At 47.2% G+C, this 23,791-nt stretch overlaps 1 protein-coding gene across 3 annotated transcripts in view; it reads right to left on the bottom strand.

Moving 5' to 3' along the window:
- The window catches only part of Fbxw4 (F-box and WD repeat domain containing 4), a 64,939-nt gene that overhangs the window by 3,925 nt on the left and 37,223 nt on the right, over positions 1-23,791 (bottom strand). For all 3 annotated transcript variants that reach the window (XM_033761461.1, XM_019207788.2, XM_033761460.1), the window contains one exon: positions 7,222-7,287. In XM_033761461.1, coding sequence (XP_033617352.1) covers positions 7,222-7,287 — 66 coding nt within the window. The remainder of the gene's footprint in view (positions 1-7,221; positions 7,288-23,791) is intronic.

Genomic DNA, 23,791 nt, shown 5'->3' with positions numbered 1-23,791 from the left:
ACTGCCCTTACACCTGAACGTCCCAGGTGGGGCTCACTGGGGCTCGGCTGTGGCACATGTGCCAGAGGTTCACCGCCAGTGCCCGAAACCTAGTCACCCTGCCAGCAGGGAGGAGGGAAATTCGAAACCCTGGCAATCCACACCACCCCACCGCTGTGGGGCTGCTCACTGCACATAGACCTGAACGGCCCATCTGGAAGAAGCCTGAGGTCCAGGCACAGAGTCACCCGCCCTGGCCCTCCGTCGGCCTCGCCGAGCCCTCCTGTCCCCTCCATACACACCGTCCGTGCAGAGTGCTCCCTCAGGACCCTGTGAGTGCACACGAGCCACCCTGAACTGCAACGGTGCTGTTCGGGAGAGAAGGGGAAAGCTTACCCTCTTAAATCTGCTCCCAAGAGGACAAATGGCCTGAGGGTGTAAGCCAGGCACAACAAAGAAGGGAGTCTTTCCTCTCCCTCCTGTCTCTGCCCCACCAGCCACTGACTGAGCACCTTCTCTACCCAAGGCATGGTGCTTCACAGAACCTGCAAGAAGTGAGCTGTGGCGAGGAGACATTGTGCCTGCCTCCAAGAAGCTTTCGGTCCAGGAGAGAGAACTGGGAATCACGGAAGCAAGGAACAAGGCACAACCTGCTAGAGGACACCTGGGAAGGCAGTTCTGGTGAGGGGAATGGCTGGCTCTTCAGTGTGGGACCATCACAGGCAGTGACGGGTGAGGGCACTGGCAAAGGTGCAGGACAGAGGCGATCAGGCTGCACTGGCAGAGGTTGGCAGTGTGGGCCTGGCATGAGAGCGGTGGTCCCACTCTTGGCCCCTGACTGCAGGTAAGGAAACCCAGGGCTTACAAAGGAAGTGACTTTCTTAACGTCATACAGCAGTAAAAGGCAGAGCCAGAGTCCACACTGAGCTGAGAAACCAGTCTGGCAGCCACACCCAGGCTGGCAGAAGCAGGGAAGCCACTGTCATGCGTCTGTTTAGACCAGGTAGGGCTGTGCTGAATCCCCCACAGAACTGCTCCTGGGATCCTCATAGCAGCCTACGAGGTGTCTACTGGATCCTCCCACCTCAGTGTGAGCGTTGCTTTGAGGTGTCCTCCCCCACTTTCCAAACAGGATTTCTGGCTGTGTCTAAGTGGTGGTCAGGTCTTCACACTCTTGCCCAGGGTACCCAGTCAGGCATCCCCACCTGGCCCACACACCTCTCCCTGCCCTGGTGCTCAGGCTGGCCCTCTAAGGCAGCCAGGGAGAGAATCACGGGAACAGGGCCCCGGCCCAAGGACGCCGGAGAGCGGGACACCCACAGGAGTGTCGCTCACAGCCCAGCCAGGTGAGAGGGAAGGGGACTTCGTGCACGTGTGTGTGCACCCCCAGCAACCGTCTGTGCACACGTGTTCCCATACAATGGCTCAAAGGCCAGGCAGCCGGGCAGCCCACTTTGTACTGCTAACAAGGGGGCCGTAATTACAGGAAGGGGGCAGCCCGGCAGATAAAAGGATACAAAATTTCAACATCTGTTGCCATAAAGGGATAAGGAGAAGTGAAACGCAAAGTATCAGTTTGGTGTCAGCAGGCAGAGAGCCAATTTCAAAGAGTTCAGGGAGACAGAGAGGACAAGAAAGAAAAAGGAAAGGGGGGATAAAGAAAAAAATTACAGGGTTACTTAAAGAGGTAAGAAAAAAAGAATGAAAAAAGCTGTCAGTAATACTTTCAAAGGAGAAGGCAGGTACCTTAAAGAGGGGCAATTCCCATAATCGCTCGACTGAGGGCCAGGCCCCGCGTGGGGTGGGGGTGGAAGGCCAGGGCCAGAGACAAAGCCATAGCTGGGTGGCATGGGCCCGACGGTGGCCGAGCAGCACGTAGCCCATTCTCCTCCCCATGCCCAGGCTGGCACAGGCCCCTCGCCAGGGCGGGGCGAGCAGCAGTCAGGTGGAGGAGGGCTGTGAGGGGCACTGCCGGCAAGCGGTCTCCTGAGGTGGGGTGTGCGGGCACCACAGCCCCTCATCTCTTTCCTCAGGAAGACTCTGGGCTGCAGCTACCTCCAGGACTGGGGTCACAAACTTCTCCTTCCAGAAGCCTACCAGCTCACAGTCACCCAGGCCTCAGTCAACTGGGAGGTGTGTGCCGCACTCAGGAGCCCTGGGGATGCAGGGGATGCAAGATAGACCTGGCCTCCTCCAGGCCCCAGGCTTGGGGGCAGGACGGCTTTAGCACTCCCTCAGGTCTCACAGGACCACAGATACTAGCTAGGGCTACTTCAGTGGTGGGCAGTCACCACAGTATCGAAACGGGGTGCGGGTTGGGGACGACGTGAAGACTTCTACCTGTCCAGAGCTGCGGCACTCTGGCCTCTCACCACTGGGTGAAGGACTCCATCTTCTATATTCAGAATCCCTGTCCTCAGGCCAGTCCCCCAGTGCCCAGCTATAGGACAGAAGGCAGAGAGCCAGGGATGGAAATGGGGACAGCCACACTCTGCCACCCAGGCAGTGGCTGTGTTTGCCGGGCTGCTCCTCCAGCCCCCCAACCCACTCAGCCCATGAGAAGAACAAAGGGCTCCCCCGGCCCCCTAAGTAGTGTAGGCTACCTGTGGAGGGGCACCTGCGAGAGACCTGGGTGACGGCTCAGGAAAGAAGTACAGTGCCCAGCAGGGGTACAGTGCCCCAGCCCCCACTGCCCTCCCAGGGTGACCCAGATGCAAGCACAACTGTCCCTCCAGCACCCCCTCCACTGAAGTCACAGCACAAACATAAAAGAGGAAAGCCAGGCACTGCTCGGGTTTCAGCAGTGACAGGTTAAAAGCAAGGAATCCAGCCAGCCCTGCACACAGCAGCCAGGCCAAGCCCTGCCGGCCAGGCACTCCTCGCAGGCTGCCTGTCAGTCAGGCTTTGGCGTTATTGAAAGATCAAACTTGGCCCTGCCTGCTCATTACCTTAATCCTATTTTCTACATGGCTTTATTATCTACTCAGGCTTCTCTGGGAAAGACAGATCCAGAGTTATCCTGTCCGTCCATTCCCTCCACCAGGGCATCTCCCTCACTGCCTGCACTAGGGCAGGGCAGATGTTTACAAGGCCCGGTTCTTTGCAGGACTGAGGAGAGGACAAGGAGGGCTGGAGAAGAGGCCCAGGGTGGTCCCGCCACACGAAGAGCCCACAGGTCGGCCAGGATGCAGTAGCCATGTCTCCACTGAGAGTCAAGGCTGCAGCTGTCTTACTCCCATTCTCATTTGGGTCCATTCTAGGGTTAGTACAGGCTGAGGGTTTGGAGCTGGTGAAGTCTAGGGATTTCGTAAGAATCACATTCGAAGAGCTGGTGCCTTAGGGCTCCATCCTGACCTGAAACTCCCACAGACAGCTCACAGTTCCCCTGACTCGAGGTGGCCCTGACCTCCCCTCCAACAGCTGTGGGCACCCCAGGCCCAGGCCGGGGCCGGTGCCAGCTAATGAAATGCCCATCTGCGGCCACGGCCTGACTACTGGCCAGAGCCACCTCTTCCTCTCTGCAGGTATGCTGGCCTCGAGCAGACTGCACGGGATTGATGTGGAAATAATGGGGTAGGAGTAGCTGTGTCACTGAGGTGCCAGCCACTGTGTGGAGTGCTTTTCCACAATCACTCCGTTCAGTTTTGTTACGTAGGAATGATTGTTTCCCATTTTTCAGTCCTCCGATGGAAACTGAAGCCCAGAAGGTCCCCAAGGTCACAGGGCTGATAAACAGCAGAGCAGCTGCAGAAGCCGGCACTGCCCAGCCACAGGGCAGCACTCTTCCTGCAGCTCGCCCAGCTTCCCAGCACACCACCCCAGGCTGTCCTCCACAGACAGCGCCTTCTGCCCCAGCCCTGTTCAAGGGGGAAAGCTCATGGCAGGGGCCGAGCAGGGCAAACCCATGGGAACAAGGTTCACAGCCTACGGGATGGCAGCATCCTAGGGACTCAAGACCAAAGGAGCCCTGGATGTTTCATCTAGGCTATCAACAGTATGATGTGACCACGCTTGTAAGTCCTGCACTCGGGAAGCTGAGGTAGGAGGATCGTACAAGAACTTGTCTCAAAAATAAATAAAAATTTAAAAGGTAGATCTCTGGGCTGGGGGTGTAGTTCAGTGGTATAGCTCTTGCCTAGCATGCACAAGGCCTAGGTTCAATCTCAGGTATGTGCAAGTGCACACACACAAAACAAAAGTAGGTCTAAAATGAGAGGCGACCGCATCTGCCATTCAGCAGACCATAGCTAGTCTGTTCAGTACTCGGAGGGACAAAACCAGACACAGCAGTAAGGGAAACTCTCAGGGAGAGTGGTCCTGAAGTCGGGAGGAGCAACACTTTGGGGACACCCAGCCATTCCTCACATTCTTCCTTGATGACCAAACCCATTCTGCACCACCGCTGCCCTCTTCCCTGCTGCGGCCAGGGCAGAAGGCAGGCTGGGCTCTTCCTCAGGCCAGGGAGGGGACACGGGACTGGTTCTTCTGTTCCTTTCCACAGCTTGCTTTAGGGTGAGCCTTGGAACATACTTCTGGGTATTAGCTGTGAGGAGTCACTTTAGGGCTCCTAGGAAAGGCTGCCTCATCTTAGGAGCTCACCAGCAGGGACACATCTTTCTCCCTTTCTTCCTTTATCGTTGCCTTTTGAGTTGGTGGAGCTGGCCTCAAAGCAGGAGCAAAAACCACAACATGGTTGGCAAAGCACGAAGCAGAGTGCACGTGGCACTCCTGGTCTGGAGGTAGGGAACCACCAACTCTCAACTTCTGTCATCTGAGATAATAACAAACCTGCTTAGTTAAGCCACTTGGAATTAAGTCTTCATTTCTTTCTTTTTTTAAAGTCTTCATTTCTTACACCCAAAAGCTGTGGCTGACTGATCTACTGAAGAACCTAGACTTGGGCCTGGGAAAGAAAACAGCCTGGAAGAGGAGAACGGAAGTGTTCTGACATCTAAAGCCCTGTTCTGCAGGGGAGACGTTCATCTGCCTCTCGTACCTGAAGAGCCACCTAGAAAGGTGATCTGCTATTTGGTGAAGTACTGAGTTTCCTGATGACTACAGAAGTGACAACTGCAGACAGAACCATGTTTAATCAAACATCTGTCAGGGAGAAATCTCCATGCCTAGTCTGTGGAGAGATCAACTACAGGAAGGATTTTTCAGAAAGAAGACATGACACTTTCCAAGGGAGATGGAGAGAACAGGAGAAGACAGAGCAAATGAGGGAGGAGGCAGGCAAGAAACACAATTTAGCTAAGTGTGGTGCAGCACTTGGGAAGCCAAGGCAGGAAATCACTGTGAGTTCAAGGCCAGCGTGTACTACATACCAAGAATCTGTCTCAAAAAACCAATAAGAGAAACATACTGTAGCTGCTACTAAATTGTGGCATTTGCAGCTGAGGGCTAGGTGAAGAGTTCTTAGACTTGATGACAAAAGCAAAACTGATAAGAGAAAAGATGATAATTTGGGCATCAAAATTTAAAACTTGTAAAAGATACTCTGAAAAATAGTTTGGCAAGTAAAACACTAACATATGTTTATCAAATAATCCAGTAAAAGGACTCCTTGGTATTTATCCCAAATTAAAATGTATGCCCACATGAAAACCTATACACAAATATTTATAATAACTTTACTTGCAATAATCAAAGATTGAAGCTGGGCATGGTGGTGCACCCCTGCAATCCCAGCTACTTGAAAGACTGTAGTAGGAAGATAGTAAGTTTAAGACCAGCTGAGGCAATTTAGCAAAACCCTATCTCAAAATAAAAAAGCCATGCATTGTGCTGCACGCCTGTAATCCCAGCACTTTGGGAGCCTGAGGCAGGAGGATCATAAGTTCAGGTCCTGCTTGGCCAATTTAGTGAGACCCTATTTAAAAAGTAAAAGGGGGAGGGCCATGGATGGAACTCGTGGTGCAGTGCCTGCCCTGAAAGTGCAAGGTCCTAAATTCGATCCCCAGTATGGAGCGGGTGGAGCTGGAGGCTGGGGATGTAGCTGAGAAGCAGAGAATTTCTGGGTCTAATCTGCAGTACCATAAACAAAACAAAATAAATGGGTGGGATGTAGTCAGTGTAGAGCACTTGGTTAGAGTACATTAAGGCCCTGGGTTCAATCCTTAGTACCAAATAAACATAAGCAAACAAAAATCCTTCAGGGTGAATGTGCTTCAATGGGGAAAGAAACACTAGTGCATCTGTACCATGGAACACTACTCAGCAATCAAAAGAAACGAGCTACTGACGCATCCAGCACTTCTATGGGTCTTCAAAGGAATTACGCTAAGTTTAAAAAAAAAAATCTCAAAAAGCATCATACTGCACAATCCCATTTTGATTTAAAATGACAGAATTATAGAGATAGAGAACAGGAGTTAGAGAGGAGGGGAGCGGAGGAGGGAGGAGGTGTGAGCAGGAAGGGTGTGGGGGTCTCTGTCCGGACTGGCGGAAGAGCGCCGGGTCTGCACACGTGACAAGATCGCACAGCGTTACAAACACATGCACAATGCACCAAGGTCCGGTTCCTGGCTGTGACGTTTACTATGTCACGTAAGATGTTACACAAGTCTTTCTTTCCCTTTTTTTTGGTACTGGGGATCAAACTTGGGACCTTGCACTTGTGAGGCAGGCAGCAAAATCACTAAGCTAAATCCCCAGCCTCACAAGTATTTCTCTACCCTGCTTTTATAGCTTCCTATGAATCTAGTTATTCAATAGTTTTAACAGCAGAATGGCAGGTAGGCAGACAGGAATTTGTCAAGCCTGCCAAAGCAGAGAACTGCGAACAAAACCTGGATGTATTTTAAGGGTTCTGTTTAATTTTTTTTTTTTTTTGTATCGGGGATCGAACTCAGGACCTTGTGCTTGCCAGGCAGGTGTGGTACCACTGAGCTAAATCCTGGCCCTCCGTATAATTATTTTTATAGATTCTATAAGCCATTTTCAAAAATTTAAAAAAATAATCTCCAAGGATAGGATTTTTTTATGCCACATAGTGAAGCACTCCTCGCAGAAAGGGTACCATAAATCCAAACTGTTTTATCATAAATTCTACATGACATTATTTACCTATTATAAATCACTTCAACAGATTGCACTACATAAGAAGGCAGCGCCGTGGCAGCTGCCAGTGGGTGCACGGTAGGGTCCTCTCCCCGCCTCCCCGTAGGACCTCTTGGCGCCCGCCTCCCAGGCTGCCCTGCCCCACCTGCACTGGACTGTGTGGGTTCTGCAATCTCTTACCTGTTGAGGTCCCAGATTCTTAGGGGTGAAAAGTGGCCACAACAAGCTGTCCCTGTCACAAAAGAGCTGCCAAAAAAAAAAGAGAGCAGCATTAGATCTGGTTTGTCAGAGCTGTGGCACAAATGGCTACACAATTGGAAATGCAGAGTGTGATCCCCTGGGAACCATGGGGTTAAGTCAGAAGGAGAGACGTAGCAGAGAGACTGACCAGAGCAGCCACAGGAAGACAATGCAGCATGCAGAAGGCTGCCACCTCCCAGGGCTTCCTGGCCAGAGGACCCACTGGCTCAGGAATAGCTGTTCAGAGTGGGCTGCGTCTTCTCTGCCCACCATAAAAATAGACCCACAGATGGCAAGTCTGAGCCCACAGAGCAAACCTGTGGGGCTGTAGTAGCACAAACCCTGAGAGCGCAGGGCCGCAGCCTGGCAAGGGCCACCTGAGAACATGCTGTTGGGGGCTGGTGGGCAGCGCCTAGTCAGAAATGGGGTGGCTGGGAACATTCCTGAAGGGTTTAAGGCCTGGGTAAATCTGGCAATGGGAAACAAGCGCAGAGCAGGGTGTAAACACATTGCACCAAGAACAGCACAAACAGGAAAGGAGCAACCTCATGGGTGAGTAAATGCTACTGTTCCAGGTTGGGGGATGCGAGGGTCAGGCAGCCAGGCCACTGGGGCCTGGGGCAGGGGTCAAGAAGAGTCTCCCACGGGTACTGCAGGATACTGCCAGAGGAACTGAGTGGAAACACACTGACCATATTGTCCAGTGTGTCTTAAACCCCTAAAAACTCAACATAGTCTTGTTTTAACAAAGCTTTGTTTCAAGGGGAGGCGCACACTCTGTGGGAGGCACTATTGTAATGGGTGGCCCTGGGCTGGCCACAGTGCTAGGACTAGAACGTGTGGGCCTTTGAGCCCAGCCATTCCTTTGATAGAGGGTTGGGGAGGGAAGCCTTCGGGAAACCCAGGCTTGAAAACATAACTGGCAGGCAGGAAAGCTGAAAGCAGGTGTGTCCTTCGGAGGCCCCGAGGCAGGGATGGGCTCTGTCCCTACATGCCTTGTAAGGCAGAGGGGGACCGGACACTAATGACAAGTTAGCATGTGGGGCAGCAGCTCCTCCACCTGCCCTCCCATCATCTGCGCACTCTCTCTAGCGTGGCAGGGGGAGACATTTCCATAGGGAGGCCACTGAAGAAGCCAGCATCTTGGGCTGGGGTGGGAAGCTGGCTTCAGTTGCTGCTGAGAGAGAAGTTTCAGGCAGTCGTGGGCTGCTGACTTGCCATCAAAGCTTCAGAGGAAATTGCAGGGGCGGCATCCACTTGTCAAACCCAAGCCCACAAGCCACAGTAGTCACCCTGGGGATCTCGCACCTCAAGTCAGGACTCCCTCCAGAGACACACCCCACCACCCCAGCTTTCTCTTGACTCACAGGGCTGCCGAACAGCCACTCCTGCCTTGCCCAAGGAACTCCCAGCCTGGGAAGCAGCCACTGGACACGGAAGAACCAAATTATAAAGCCAGGAGGTACTGCCCGTACCTCCCTCCTCCTCCTCACATTTTTCTCTTTAGGGTAATCCATTAGTAACTGGGAAAGCCAATTACCTGAGGTTGGAAACACAATGACTGGGTTCTCCAGACTTTTGAGGAGTGGGACCCAGGTGAAGAGTGTCAGCACAGACACACGGGAATCTCTTAAGGAAGCCTACAGCAGGGCTTCTGACTGCCGAGGGCCCAGGGAAGTCAACAGGTAGGAAGAGAAACCTGAAACTTTCATCCCGCCACTCCCACAACTCTAACCTCCCAGCAAGCAGGGTGGAAGTAGGCGAGGGGGTTGGGGTAGGAGATACAAACACCCTGTCCAGGGATGACTCTCCTTTGCTTGTCCACCCACCCAAGAGGAGGCCCTCTCTTTCACAGCCTATGAAGGGCTTTCTTAATTGCCTGGACAGGAGAACCATAAACGTTCCTTTTGAAAAGCTGCCCTTTTCTTTGCCCAACCTCTGGGAAGCAGAGAGGAAAGGAGAAAAAGCAGTGTCTTCTTGGCACTTCATGAGGACCTACAAGTTTCATGGAGGCTAATACCCAGTGTTAACTACCGAGCGACAATCAAGCAGACCTTGAGCCAGGTCCCGATGGGCGATACCCACGAGGACTCACTCCAGCCAGGACTGCTCAGGTGCAGACACAGTCCCGCACAATTCCCAGCTACTTGTGGCCACGCTCAGCTCTGCGCCACTCCCCAATTACTGTGGTCACCAGGAAGAATGAGGCAAAAGCCACTGACCAGATGATAAGGATGACCCGAACCAAGCGCAATCTCCAGAGCACGACAGACACATGGAGCAAAGGAAGGAAGGGCCCAGAGGACATTCCACACAGTATTCCCTGTTTCAGAGGGGAACAATAAGGCATGGTCCAGTTTCAGTGAACCTACCAGGATGGCGCAGCTACACATAGGGCCCGTGGCCCCACACCCTGTCCCTCCCCCTGGACTGTGCAGGGTTCTGCTGAGGCAGGAGGTGCCCTCAGCTCTCCAAGCTCACTGCCTCCAAGCCTACACGCAATGCCACGCTCTGCTGTCCTGCCCCCGTGATGTCAGTCTGCACCGGATCCCCTCCACGTCCCTCACTATGCTCGGTCCTGAGCCAAACATGTCGAAGGCTCTCAAATATCTGCAGATCAACAAAATGAAAACATGCTGTTCTTTTCGTGACCAAAGGATGGTAACTGAGGGACTGCTTATGGCACTACAGTGCCAGGCACAGTGCTGTACCAGCCCAGAAAGCCCCCCACAGCCCAAAGCCAGCACAGATGGGGAAGCCAGTCATGTGGACTTGAAAGTGGTCCCTCTGCTCTGGAAGGAATATCCCTGAAGACACAAGCCTGAATTACACATGGCAGTCACACACTGTCAGAGAAGTGGGAAACCCTCCATAAGCACAACAGAAACACCAACAGTACCTAACATTAATGTTAACACACACACACACACGGACACTACAAACACATGTGTTCTCTTAACTAGCGGGCTGAAAAGTCATTCTGACCCCATAAGACTTACTCTTTTGGACCAGAAAGCCCTTACCAGAAACCAGCCTTTTCTAATTTCTCCCAATTCTGTCCCAAACCTTGCCCAGGTCCTACCTGACTTGTCCCCTGGCCCTAACTTGGGCAAGCCTGGCATCACAGAAACCATCATAAGGGCCAAAAAGTAGACACACAAGCCTTCACACCAGAAAAGACACCAAAAAACTAGGAGTTATGTGTTCAAGTTGAGGAATAGAAGGTAACAAGACACAGAAAACAAGAGAGGGAGGTAAGAAGGGAAGTTAAAATTGGGCATGGACAGACTGAAAATAGGTAGATTCTTACCGCTTCTGCATTAGCTTGGGCTTTTTTTTCTTGAGTTTATTGGTACAATCTAGGTATACAATACAATTACATTCATCATTGGGATTCTGTACCTTTATATAATAGGTCTTGATTCTCATTTTTTCCCCTTGTCCCTGCCCTCCCTTCACCTCCTCCTCCCCTCCCCATTTACAAACACTTTATTTCCATTTTTTCAGTTTCTCATATTTTTTCCTCTCCCTTATTACCTTTCCCCACCCTTCCCACTTTCCCTACACCTTTAGCCCTTTACTTCCTATTTCACATTATTATCTCATTAGGATCCTGTGTACTATTATAGTTTTTCACACCAAAGAAACTATTCGGTATTTCAGTTAAAGAAATCTCTGTATGAACATTAAAAATAGGGAATCCTAAAATAAAACTAAAAAGGAAAGTAAAAGAGAAAAGGCAATGATGTAACATTAAAATAATCCTTAATTCTGGAGATGAAAATGGTCCCTGAACATATTTAAATTGCTTCTCGCTCTTATAGTCTTATCTTATTCTTTTTTTCATTATTTAGAGAATACTTTATTAGTTTCTGTAATCAAACCCACGTAGATATGACCTTACATATTTAGTACGATGTGTTACCCCTGTACACATGAAAAAAAATAAAAATAAAAATAAAAATAAATTAACATTTCTAGACCAATATGGCTGTCCATTTCTGTACAATGCCAACTCAACACAGTAAATTGGGATGACTTTTTCCAAAGTTGGCAGCACCGTTAAAGTTTCCCAAAATTCAATTTATATATGTGTGTGTGTGTGTATGTGTGTGTGTGTGTGTGTGTATATATATATATATATATATATAGACTAATAATAGTATGTTATGCATCGATAGCAGCAACAGCTTTTCCAGGTTCTGCAGTCATCTGAACAAAATTATAGACATTCAGCACATTCCATTAAAAAAAAAAAAACAAAGAAAAGAATAATATCCAGACAACAGCGAAGTTCTGTTGCTGTTGTGGTACCTGGTACCATTTTTTTCTATTAGCCTCTTAATCATCATCTGGAAAGAGAACATTCTAGAGTAATATCATTAAATGTAGCTCTGATAAAGCATGGTCCCTACTATGTATCATAAAGCAGGTACTAGATATTTTACATCCATAGAGGTATGATACAGTACCATCCTGCATCAATAATACTAGATTCAGTTTTGGTTTGAAATTTACTTTGTCTGTAAATAAGACTGCTACCCCTGTTTTTTTCTGGGTTCCTGTCACATGGAGAATTGTTTTCTATCTTTTCACTTTCAGTCTATGGGCTTCTTTTTGCACTAGATGTGTTTCTTGTATACAACATATTGTTGGATTTTGCTTCTTATTCCATTTTGCCAGTCTATTTCTCTTGATTGGTGAGTTGAGGCCATTGATATTGCTGGTTATAACTGATATGTACTGACTTATTACTGACATGTTATTGGCCTTTTGTTGACTCTTTTTACTTTTTTCACCTTCTTTTAATTTCTTGCCTTGCCTATTTGATTTGCTGTTGGGCCTCATGGTGTTGTTGCCTTCATTGTCTTTTTCTAGGATCTTGTTTAGAATTGCTTGTAGTGCTGGTCTGGTATTCGTATAGTTTCTCAGGTGTTCTTTGTCTTGGAAGTATCTTACTACCCCATCCATTTTGAAAGAGAGTTTTGATGGATACATCAGTCTAGGTTGGAGGTTGTTCTCTTTTAGTACTTGAAATATCTCATTGCAGTCTCTCCTTGCCCCAAGGGTTTGTGTGGAAAGTCTGCTGTGATTCTGATGGGCTTTCCTTTGTATGTGATTTGTTTCTTTTCTCTTACCACTTGTAGTATTTTGTTCTTCTGTTGGGTTTCTGGGATCTTGATTATTATATGTCTAGGTGTAGATTTTTTTTGATTGTAGTTAGTTGGGGTCCTATATGCCTCAGTTATCTGAATGTCAAATTCTTCCCCTCTGTTTGGGAAGCTTTCTGTCATTAATTCTGCAAACAGCTTTTTTAAGTCATTTGTATTTTCTCCTGCTACTTCGTGTATTCCTATCAGTCTTATGTTATTCTTCTTTGCATCATCTAGGAGTTGTTGGATCGATTTCTCATGATCTCTTACTGTTTTTAACAGACCTCTCTTTTCATGGTCACTGACTGCAATCTTATCTTCTATATCTGAGAGCCTGTCTTCGCATTCTATTATTCTGTTGCGTACATTTTCAATAGAGTGTTTCATCTCCTGGATATCTGTTTGAATCTGTTTTATGGATTCCATTTCTTTCCTATGTTGGGCGTTTTTTCCATTTCTTTCTTATGCTGGGCCTTCATGGTTTCTATCATGGTCCTGAGCTCATCTATTTTTTTGTCAGTTTCTGCTCTAGAGTCTCGAATCACAACTTCCATTTTGCTCACTATCTCTATGGTAATCTGGGAAATTATTTCTGTTTTGAATTTTTCCAGAGCCTGATTGATCTGTTTTGTTACTTCCTGTGCTTTGAGTTCAGGGTGTCCTGGTGGTTCACTATCGGCCTTTTCATCTTCATTTGCCCTACTGTTTGCCATTGGTAAACTGGAAGTCTGTCCTTGTGTCTTGCTTAAGTGTTTTCTCATTTTAATTTTTGTTGTCGGACTGTCCTTGGTTTAATCTCTGGATTATCACCCAAATCTTGCTGATATAGCTGCGCCCTAGCTTCTGTGTCTCTAAAGACCCAAAGACATTCTCATCTTCATAACATCAGAGAAAACAGCTCATCAAATCAACAGCAATGCTTTACCCCAACTAATACAATCAGCAACACATTAAGATCAAGCACAACTTGGACACTGACCACCTGTGGTAGTCACTAGTCTATCACCCTTAAATCATCTGAATTAAATTGAAATCAAGAAGCAGTCCAGAACATGTCTGCAGTGAACAAAATTTCAATATAGTGAATTTGCCATTTAATGGCTCCAACTGAGCAAGGATGCGAGACCCCTGGTCTCAGTTAGCTGATGGCTGAACCCCCTGATGCTGACTGACCTCGGGCTGCAAGGCCCAGATTGAGTTTCCCATCCTTCTGAATGGTTGAACTCCGCAACATTCTATTACAGGTTTCCCATGCCCTTTCTTTAAAGATGTTCAAAGTTGGGAACTCAGAAAAATACCCTTGATGACCACCTCTGTCTTTGCAGAGTGGGTCCAAAGATTGGCACAGTCAGGAGGTCTGAGAGTGGGGGGGCTTATGGGCACGGCTACCTTCCCGGTGCTTGAGCGATGGCTGCTGGGTTGGGAGCAGGCGTGGTTCTCCTTCCCACGGAGGATCAGGGCCCAGGCTTCCTCTCGGGGCTACAGAGATGGCCTGGTGTCTTTTTTTTTTTTAAGACAGGGTCTCACGATATAGTTCAGGCTGGCCTTGAATTCATTACATACCCTAGGTTTGCCTTGAACTTGAGATCCTCCTGCTTTAGCCACCCAAGGGCTGGGTTTACAGGTGTGCACCACTACGCCCAGCTAGTGTAGGCCTTTTTAATAACATTAATACACTCAGCCCTCCACATTCTGTAGGTTTTGTCTCCATGGATTCAAGTAAACACTGGTCAAAAATATTTAGAAAAAAAATTGCATCTTTATTGAACATGGCTTTCTTGTGCTCAATAATACAGTGTAACAACTATTTACATTGCACTTATATAATATATAGCATTGTTTTAGGACATGATCTAGAGCACCCTGGAAACAACTTTCCATGGATATTGAGATTGACTAATTTACTGGGCACTTACTGTGTGTCAGGTGCTGAGCAAATGTTTCGAAAACATCAGCCCACTGAATTCTCACAACCCTATGCAGTAGGCACCACTTTCACTATTTTACAGATGAGGAAACTGAGGCTCAGACAGGTAATAAGCATTCTAGCTCGCATAACTAGGGAACTGTTAGGACTAGAACTGGACCCTGGTCAGTCTTGATTTCAGAGGCCCTTGCCCCATAAACTTATCTGGGCTACATTTTAAGTTAGTCTTGCCCATGTTCTCGTACCTCGGACGGTACAATGCTTGACACACACTGAAAACTCAAATGCCTACGGGGAACAAATGAGTGAATCAACAAATGGACAGATGACCCTACCTGGGAAAGGAAGAGGCGCCTGCTCTGCGGCAGGTGCAGAAGCGGCATGCTCGGCAGCTGTGCCCGCGGCTGCCGCTGAGAGCCGCCCACTGGCCCGGCCCCAGCAGCCTCTAAGCCCAGGCTGACACTCTGGCGAGGAGACCACCCGAGCTGTCACATCGTTCACCCACACGCCCATCAAGTGCATTCAGTTCTCTTCGACCCGCACTGGCATTTTAATTACTGTTGGGTAAACTAATTTGTACAAATGAAGGTCGGGCTGCCTAATAGAATATGCAAGCTCTCTGACCTCTGACAGGCACTGACACGAGATACAAAGGCGGCCGAGGAAGGCTTTTTATCTGAACCTTATTACTCTCTATTACTCCAATTAGTCAGGCTCCAGTGCTCCTAATTGGAGGAAAAATTGCAATTAAATCAATTTTTGATGGGCTGCAAGTGGGCTCCCAAACCGCCCCGCTTATGAAACACTGATATTATAGCAACAAAGGTCACAGGCCTCATCAGCACCTGGGGGACCCCCAATTTCCCTTGGCTCTTTCCATAAATACCTTGAGGAAACTCCTGCCCCTCCACCAGCTCAGCCAGCAAGGGTGGGAAGGAGACAGTCATTAGAACATGTCAGGTCTCATTGCTAACACTGCCATGTGCTAACTTCTGCCACTGACATCTTCACAGGCTGAAGCCGGAGGCCTGAGCACAGCGCGAGCATCACACAAACTGGCTGGCAGAGAGGCCACAGGAGCAGTAGCCGCAGTGACAGCACTGTCCGGGAGGCATCATGGAGTGGAGCAGGAGGGCAGAGAAGTCAGGAAGGGGCAAGATGGGGGCAGGGGCAGGTGAGAGTGGAAGGCAGCCAGCGCTAAGAGCTTGCCAACAGGGACCCTGGTCACCAGCGAGGTGGGAAACAGTGTGCCTGGAAGGGTGGAGAGACACAGAGGCCTCGTTCTCTGCTGCAAACACCCCACCTTGCAGCTGGGGAAGCACAGCTGCCCAACACGAGGCTGGCAGTGTGCTTGTGGGGCCTCCTGTCCACAGTGATGTCTGGGAAGAAAGGGGGCAGGAGGCCATGAACTAAAAACAGTAAGAGCAAGAGGCCTATCCAAAGCTCGAATGAGTAAAGTTTATGGCAAACAAGTTCTGTCTCACACAGCAACTGGCATACTGTTGCCTCAAAGACAGGAAGCTGACAGAAATGTAGGTTCAGAAAGCCAGCCGGCACCACAACAGGCCCCTCAGGAAGAGAAGGCATGCCCTGCCTTGCCTGTGAGAGAAATGGTGGCTCATCTACCCTAAGGAATGTTACATGGTCATTTACACCGTTCTTCCAACAGTACAGCAAGATGCTGCGGCAGACTGTCATAAAGGGAAAAGGCAGAGGCCATGTGTGGGGGTACATGCCTGGAATGGGAGGCTGAGGCAGGAGGACCACTGTGAGTGTGAGGACAACCTAAGGAATACAGTGAGTCCAAGGCCAGCCTGACCCTGTCTTAATAAACCAACAAACAAAAGTAGAGAGAGGAAGAGAAAGCAGGTACAAACAGCATTATTATAACTTTTTTGGAGACAGGGTCTCAAACTTGGGGTAATCATGTGCCTTAGCCTCCTGAGCACTGGATTACAGGTGTGTGCCACCATGCTCAGCATATTGTAACTATTTTTTTAAAATGCCCTTTGCATAAAAAAGTGGGAGAAAACACACTAACATACTAAAAGTGAATAAATTTGGGTAAAAAAGTTGCCGAGCAATTTTTTTCTTCTACTTTCAATTTAATTTTTCTTTATTTTCCTTATCTTCCCCCATGGGCATATATTACTTTTTACAGAGAAAAACACATTATTTACATTCTGCAAGAGAAAACAATCTGGCCATGCAATGTGCTCATGACTCACCCCAAGAGCAGCAGACTGGACAGTGAGCTGCCTGCTGGGGCCCTGGCAGGCCCGGCTGAAGCCCCATCTCAGAAGACAGCTATTCCACCAGCCTCTCTTCCCCCTGGGCTCCTGACTCCCATAGCTGCAGGGCCCTGGGTCACCTCCCAGTTACACACACATCCCACACCTCGGGCTTTCCCAGACGTACCCATGAAGGACAGGGTGATGCAGGCTGGCACTTGGGAAGACAACCCTAGGCAGAGTGGTGGAGCACATGCGGCTTCACCGCCTTACTGCGACTCCAACAGCAAACCTGAGGAAGTACCCCAGAGGAGAGCAGTCCCACAGCTGGGAAAGGCTCGCAGAGACACACAGCCAGCCACTCTCCATTTCAACCAGTGGTAAAAGGATGGATGATCACGACCCGAGCCAGATGAAAGGCAGCTTGTGTAAGGCTGCTCCTCCCAGACGCACTCTCCCAAACCCAGAATCAGTAACCTGATCGATGGAAAGAGAATTAATGGAAAGGAAAAACACTACGGAAATAAAAAACAGATACAACATAGCAGGATCACACACGTTCATTCAATCCACTGAACTTAACAAGATGTGCTGGGAGATGCCAGGAAAAAAAGTTTCTAAACTACATTTTCCATTTACATGGCCCAGAAACACAAGCAACTGCTATGTGTGCACCTAGAAGAAAGATTTCAAGGGTTTTTTTTTGGGGGGGGGTACCACGGATCAAACCCAGGACCCTGCACTTGCAAGGCAAGCAGTGGAACTACTGAGCTAAATTCCCAGCTGCACCTCAAAGAAAGAAATGGCAGTGTGCTCCAGGGCTAAAGGAAGAGCTGACCAGAGCATACTTCATGAGCAACCAAGTACCCAGAAAGGACGCATGGAGACAAGCTATATATGGCCAAATTTTTACACAATGAAACTGTCTACCTAAAAAATCCAATAGACTTGAATCCCAAGGGTTGGAAGAGGGGCTGTGTGCTGCTTGGAAGGGCACACTGATAGGAAGTGGAACAGGTGTTGCTTCCAGGCTCTGCCACTCAGCTCCTGTAAAACCCTGGCAAGATACCTAACCGTGCTAAAGCCCAGTGCTACGATCTGAGTGTCCCCTAAAGGCTCATGTGTTGAAATATAATCACCATTATGAGGTACTCAGAAGGTGGAAACTCCACTCAAGTATGGCATTTAACATGGGCCTTGAAGGTGATTAGGGTTAGATCAAGTCATCAGCATGGAGGCTCCTGACTGAACGTTGAGAGGCCAAAAACACCAGAAGACTCAAAGACACATCCACATGTCTCCTGCCACTGGCCATTTGAGGTCCTGCCCCACCTCAGAACTCTACCAGCAAGAGGCCATCATCATGTGTGGCTCCTCAACTTTGGATCTCCAGAACCTTGGGCCAAAATCTTTTCTTTATAAAGTTATCCAGCCTCAGGTAACTCATTATAGTAATGAAAAATGGACAAGTACACTTAGTTTCATTATCTGTAAAACAGAAATAATAGAAATCTGCACAAAGGGATAGAGGTATAAAAGGTATTTGGGATAAGATGCTTAGAACAGTGTATGGCACACACTCACAGATGTTAGCTGTTATTATATATCAGTAATGACCAACTGAACATGTAACTAAAAATACATTCACAAAAGGTTTTAAAACTATAAAATATCTAAGAATAAATCTAACAAAAGACCAGGAGAAATGAACAAACAAAAACCCAGAAGAGATCTATATGCAAAACATAAAACTTTATCGAAGGATATAAAATAGTTAAGTGAAGAAATGTATCATGTTCCTGGATAGGAAGTGTCAAGATCATAAAGCAGTCAGCTTTCCTCTAATTTATCTATACATTCAATACAATCCCATCTAAAAAAGACTTTTTTTTTACTTATTCAACTGATTCTAAAATTAGCTGGAAGAAGAAATGTATAGTAATAACCCAGAAGGGTCTGAAATGGAGTAAGAAAGTTGTTCTATCAGATCAAAACATAATGTAAAGCTGTAGCAAGATATTCACACTGGAGTGGCAGATCCATGGATCAAAAGAAAGAATCCAAAGCCATATTCATATATTTGTAGAGAATTATTAGACCCTAAATGCACCCTAAATTTAAAGAGAGTGGACGAGTGGGTAAGCCAATGAACAAATGATATGGAGACTACTGAATACACATTTGGAAGAAATAAAATTAGAGCCTGACCTCCCAGTGCACATTAATTTCAGATGGATTAAAAAGATAAAACATTTCTTTAAACTACATGAAAAACCATGAAATTTACAGGAAAATAACTTTATAATCTCAGAAAGATATTAAGACAAACAGAAAGCTCTGGTGCTAAACAGGTAAAGATGACAGAACTGACGTGCAAATGACAATTTCTATATAACAGAAGACATCATAAGCATCAAGATGAAAGGAGTTACCAACTATGTATATAACACAGGCGAAACCATACAAAGGGAACTTACCAATCACGGAGGAAAAGCAGATTATGAGAAAAATAAAGGAGTAATTCATAGAAAATACATACATGGAAATTGGGTGTGGCAGTAATGCCTGTAATCCAGCTACTCGGCAGGCAAGGCAGGAATATCAAAAGTTTGAGCACAGGGCTGGGGATTTAGCTCAGTGGTTCTGGCACCTGCCTGGCAAGCGCGAGGACTTGAGTTCGATCCCCGGTACCAAAAAAAAAAAAGTTTGAGCACAGCCCAGCTGACCCACACAGACCATCTCAAAGCGGTGTGTGTGTGCACGTGTGCGCATGTGCCAGGGGTGTAGAAATAAAAAAATACGCCTGGCCTAAAACCAAGTGAAATAGTGTTAAACCTAAGCAATCAAAGAATTGCAAATTAGAAAAACAACAAAAATAACTACAAATACTTATACAGTATTTACTATATGCTTGGCTGTTCCAGGCACTTTCCACAGGTTAGTCCATTTAACTTTCAAAATATTCCAACATATCTAATAATATTCTTCTAGGTGTAATAATGGTTTTGTAATTATATTTAAAAAACATTATTAGCCGGGTGTGGTGGTGCATGCCTATCATCCCAGCACTCAGGAGGCTGTGGCAGGAAGATTGCTGTGAGTTTGAGGCCAGCCTCAGCTACATACTGAGATCAAGGATGGCTTGAACCACAGACAGACACACACACACACACTTACACACACACATCAGGTGTGTGTATACATACATGCATTTAAAGGACCTTGTGCTTAAAAGGCAGGTGAGGCACCACTGAGGTAAATCCCCAGACCACTGGCCTGAATTTCATATCGAGACTCTGTCTCAAAAAAAAACAAACAAACAAAAAACTATCTTTTAGAGTACATACTAAAATATTCATGAATATGCTTGATATTTGTATGCCTGATACTGTTTCCAAATAATATTGGAAGGGAAAGTACACAGGAATAAATTGGAAATTATTCTGCTTCTGTATATTTTGAAAATTTCCATAATAAAAAGGCTTCCTTTGGTGTTTACGGTATGTCCTATCAATGTTACCTTCTTTTACATGTGAGGAAACAGAAAAGAGGTTAGGTAACTCACCAAGGTCACACAGCTAGTAGGAGAGGGTCTCAGGATTCGCCCTGAGGCAGTCAGGCTGCAAAGATCATTATTCTATACCCACTCTCCAGTCAGGTGTCACGCTGTACCCATGGCAAAAATTGCAGACCAGATATATTAGCCAGGAACTATGAGAGGAAACAGCTAACTGTACACAATGAGTAAATAATCTGACATGGCCCAACTGGAAGGATTTGGCAGCATTCTAACACTTTCAAGTACACTTTCCCCTTGGATCCACATCCTAAGGGTCTTTTATAGAAAACTATCTTTGACCATACGCACTACTAGGCCAGTGTACAGATGCTTCCAAGGATGTTACCCCGAGCACCCATCAGCAGGCCAGGGCATGTGTGCGCTGCTCTGAGCTACAAACAGCAGCAGTTCAAGATGTGCGGCAGAGCTTGAGTTCTACACGGGGACTCAAGGCACAGAACAAATGAGTAATACAGCCCAAGACAAAGCAAGGTCAGGCATGTGTACATGTGCGTGCTTATGTGAAATCATATGGTGACTGCTGTTCTACTCATGCAAAGATCAGAGTAATACACCAGGCCTCCTACAAAAAATAGGGAATGGAAATGACATGAGAAAATGAAAAAATGGAAACAAAGTCTTTGTAGATAGGGAGGGCAGGGGAAAAAATAAAAACCAAGATGGATTATGTAAAGGTACAGATTTCCAATGATGAGTGTCATTATATTGTGTAGCTTAAATGCACCAATAAATTTAATTGTTTAAAAAAGGAATGGAGGGAAGAGGCCCAGGCAAGTGATGGGCATTTTTACTTTGTAGTCCTTATATTTTAAATTATTAAAAAATAGGAATGGAGAATAATAATAATAAATATTCATTTTGAAGTCGCCTGAAGATGGGCTGTATATCAGTGGACACTGAATTAAGTGTACTTTTGAATATCACACAAATCATGTGGTCTTTGGCTCTGTGCTGGACCTGGCAGGACCTTTCACGTGGCCAGCTTCCAAGTGGAGAGATCTGGGGCTCACTGCTGCTCTGACAGCACATCCCCAACCTCCTCTCTAACCACACTCCTTGTAGAGTAAACCAGAAGTGTCTTCCAAGAGGTGAGCTTAGCTCCCCCAGGAGCCCATGAGGACTGAGACCTGGCTCACCCCATACCAGCACCCTGGGACCCAAACGACTGCGCTGCTACAGTCCACCCACACTACCCACTCCCTGACTGCTCAGCCTCTGTCATCCAGTGGCCCCATAACCACAGCAGGGCTCAAAAAGGCCTTGATGATCAATCACAAGTCCCACAGTGACTTTCTGCAAGCTCAGAAGGAAGACAGGATATGTCCACCTAAGGAATCACCACCACCATCTACATCTATGAGCTAATTTCCTTCCATTAACTTGGATGAGAGAGATGACAATGTGAAGCTCTCCATCTTTCAGCCCAGTGTGTTGGCTGCAGCATTTCCCCCATGACTTTTTGTTTTTTTGAGACAGGGTCTCACTATGTAGTTGAGCCTAACCTGGAACTCACTATGTAGCCCAGGCTGGTCTCGAACTCACAGCGATCCTGCTTCAGCCTCCCGAGTGCTGGGATTACAGGCGTGCGCCACCATGCCCGGCTCCCCCATTGCTTTGAAGGCTACTGGGGTAGAGGGGAGAGGCAATGAGAAGAGGGGGAGTATCATGGATTTAGAGGTCAGCTGGGCTTGCTGCTGTGCACCATAAATTACACAGGACTACAGAAGTAGGATCCACGACAGCAAGACCCCCACGTCTGTGGATATAGTAGGTAGAGCCTATTCCTCCAGAAAAGACAACTTCATTTGTAGAGGGGTGCTCTGTTTGTAAAAGGCCAGCAGCAAACTCTGGCAAAAAATCCAACTGACACGTGTCGACTCCTTCCTGGTCCCCAAACATGGCACTGGCTATGTTGACTGAGGCTTATATTAGAGGGGGGAGTAGAAAAATCATCAGAATGGAGACAGCAGAAGTGTTCCTTTTCTGCAAGAATTCTATTATGTGGCTTTTGGAAGGCCAAGTTCGGAGGAATGCCCTAATGTCCAGATTAATTAGTAGCCCCAGGAACCTTGACCTTGAACTTTGTTCTTCCCCAAGATTTCGCCCCTCCTTGACAGTGACACTAAGCAGGAAGCCCTTGTGTTTCACCACATCCTGGGAGATAAACTGTATTCTTGGGGGCCTAATCCTTCATGGGGTCTGCTAGCCACTTTCCTTTAGAGGAGGCCTGACCAAGTCAGGCTTGTGCCATCCTAGAAACTACTGCTTTACATTCACCGCCCACACATGTGATTCCTGAGGTAACTGCCACGGCTCCTCTTTCCCGACCACAGTCAACTCAACAAGAAGTACTCCACTGGCACAAGCTCGGCCAGATTCTCTGCCTGGGACTTTTAGAAGCCAGTCACTCTGTGTGACTTAAACACTGAGTTGCCAAATAGGAATTCTTGGCGCTTCACAGAACAAGCTTGTCATCTGGAAGAAAGGCAAGAGCCAAGACCCAAGAAGAAAGAGAGAACACCTCAGAAGGATAAACTTCTGTCAGGCCTGTCGATCTGGGTCTGCTATATTCAAGTTCCTCCTTCGACTGAACTGTTTTGTTTGTCCCTGGGATATTGTAAGTAAAAACCAAGATTTTGTTCTTTTCTTTTCCTTTTTTTCCTATACCAGGGGTTGAACTCAGGACTTTGTGCTTGTGAGGCAGGCACAGTGTCAACAAGCTAAAACCCCAGCTTGTTCTTTCCTTTTCTGTAGTTTGCTTTTTTTTTTTTTTTCTGAGACAGCGTCTTGCTATGCAGTTCAGGCTGGCTTTGAATTCATGCAATCCACCTGCTTCAGCCTCCTGAATGCTGGAATCACAGGTGTGTGCCACCATGCCCAGCTTTTTCCCTTTTTTTAAGACAGGGTCTCAATATGTAGTCCAAGCTGTCCTCAAACTTGTGATCCTATTGCCTCAGCTTCCCAAGTGCTGAGATTACAAGCATGCACCACTACACGCAGCTAAATTTTCTTTTTCTTAAAACAAAAAACAAAACAAGACAAAACAAAATATACACATATATCTAAGGCAGTCACCTCCAAAACCTCTCACTTTTTTCCCTTGGTACCAGGAATCAAACTCAGGACCCTGCGCTTGCAAGGCAGGCGGCACCACTGAGCTAAATCCCGGGCTCTCACTCTTTTTTAAATGAACTTGGCTCCAGGTCAGAAAGACATTTGAAGTTACAAGTCAGAAATCAGGTATGAGGGAACCAAAACCCATTCACAGAAAATCATATTCTAAGGCCAGGGATTTAGCTCAGTGGTTCTACTGCCTGCCTTGTAAGTGCAAGGACCTGAGTTCAATCCCCAGGACAAAAAGAAAAGAAAAAAGAAAGAGAAATCACATTCTGGAGTATAAAAATAAGTGACATATGGTATATAAAACTCATTATATCACTATATGGTACATAAGTGGATACATGTGTATTTAGGGTTATGTACCACAGATGTACTACACAATCAAAGGTGGGCCAGGTATTTAGCTCAGTGGTTCTGCCACCTGCCTTGCAAGTGCAAGGACCCAAGTTCAATTCCCGGTACCTAAAAAAAAAAAAAAAAAAAAAAAAAAAAAAAAAAA

This window comes from Fukomys damarensis, unplaced genomic scaffold (genome assembly GCF_012274545.1).
Source record: "Fukomys damarensis isolate Sample0158 unplaced genomic scaffold, DMR_v1.0_HiC HiC_scaffold_8, whole genome shotgun sequence".
In the NCBI taxonomy this organism is placed as follows: Eukaryota; Metazoa; Chordata; class Mammalia; order Rodentia; family Bathyergidae; genus Fukomys; species Fukomys damarensis.
The sequence above is the reverse complement of the archived record's forward strand: the minus strand, read 5'-3'. Positions and strand labels throughout refer to the sequence as shown.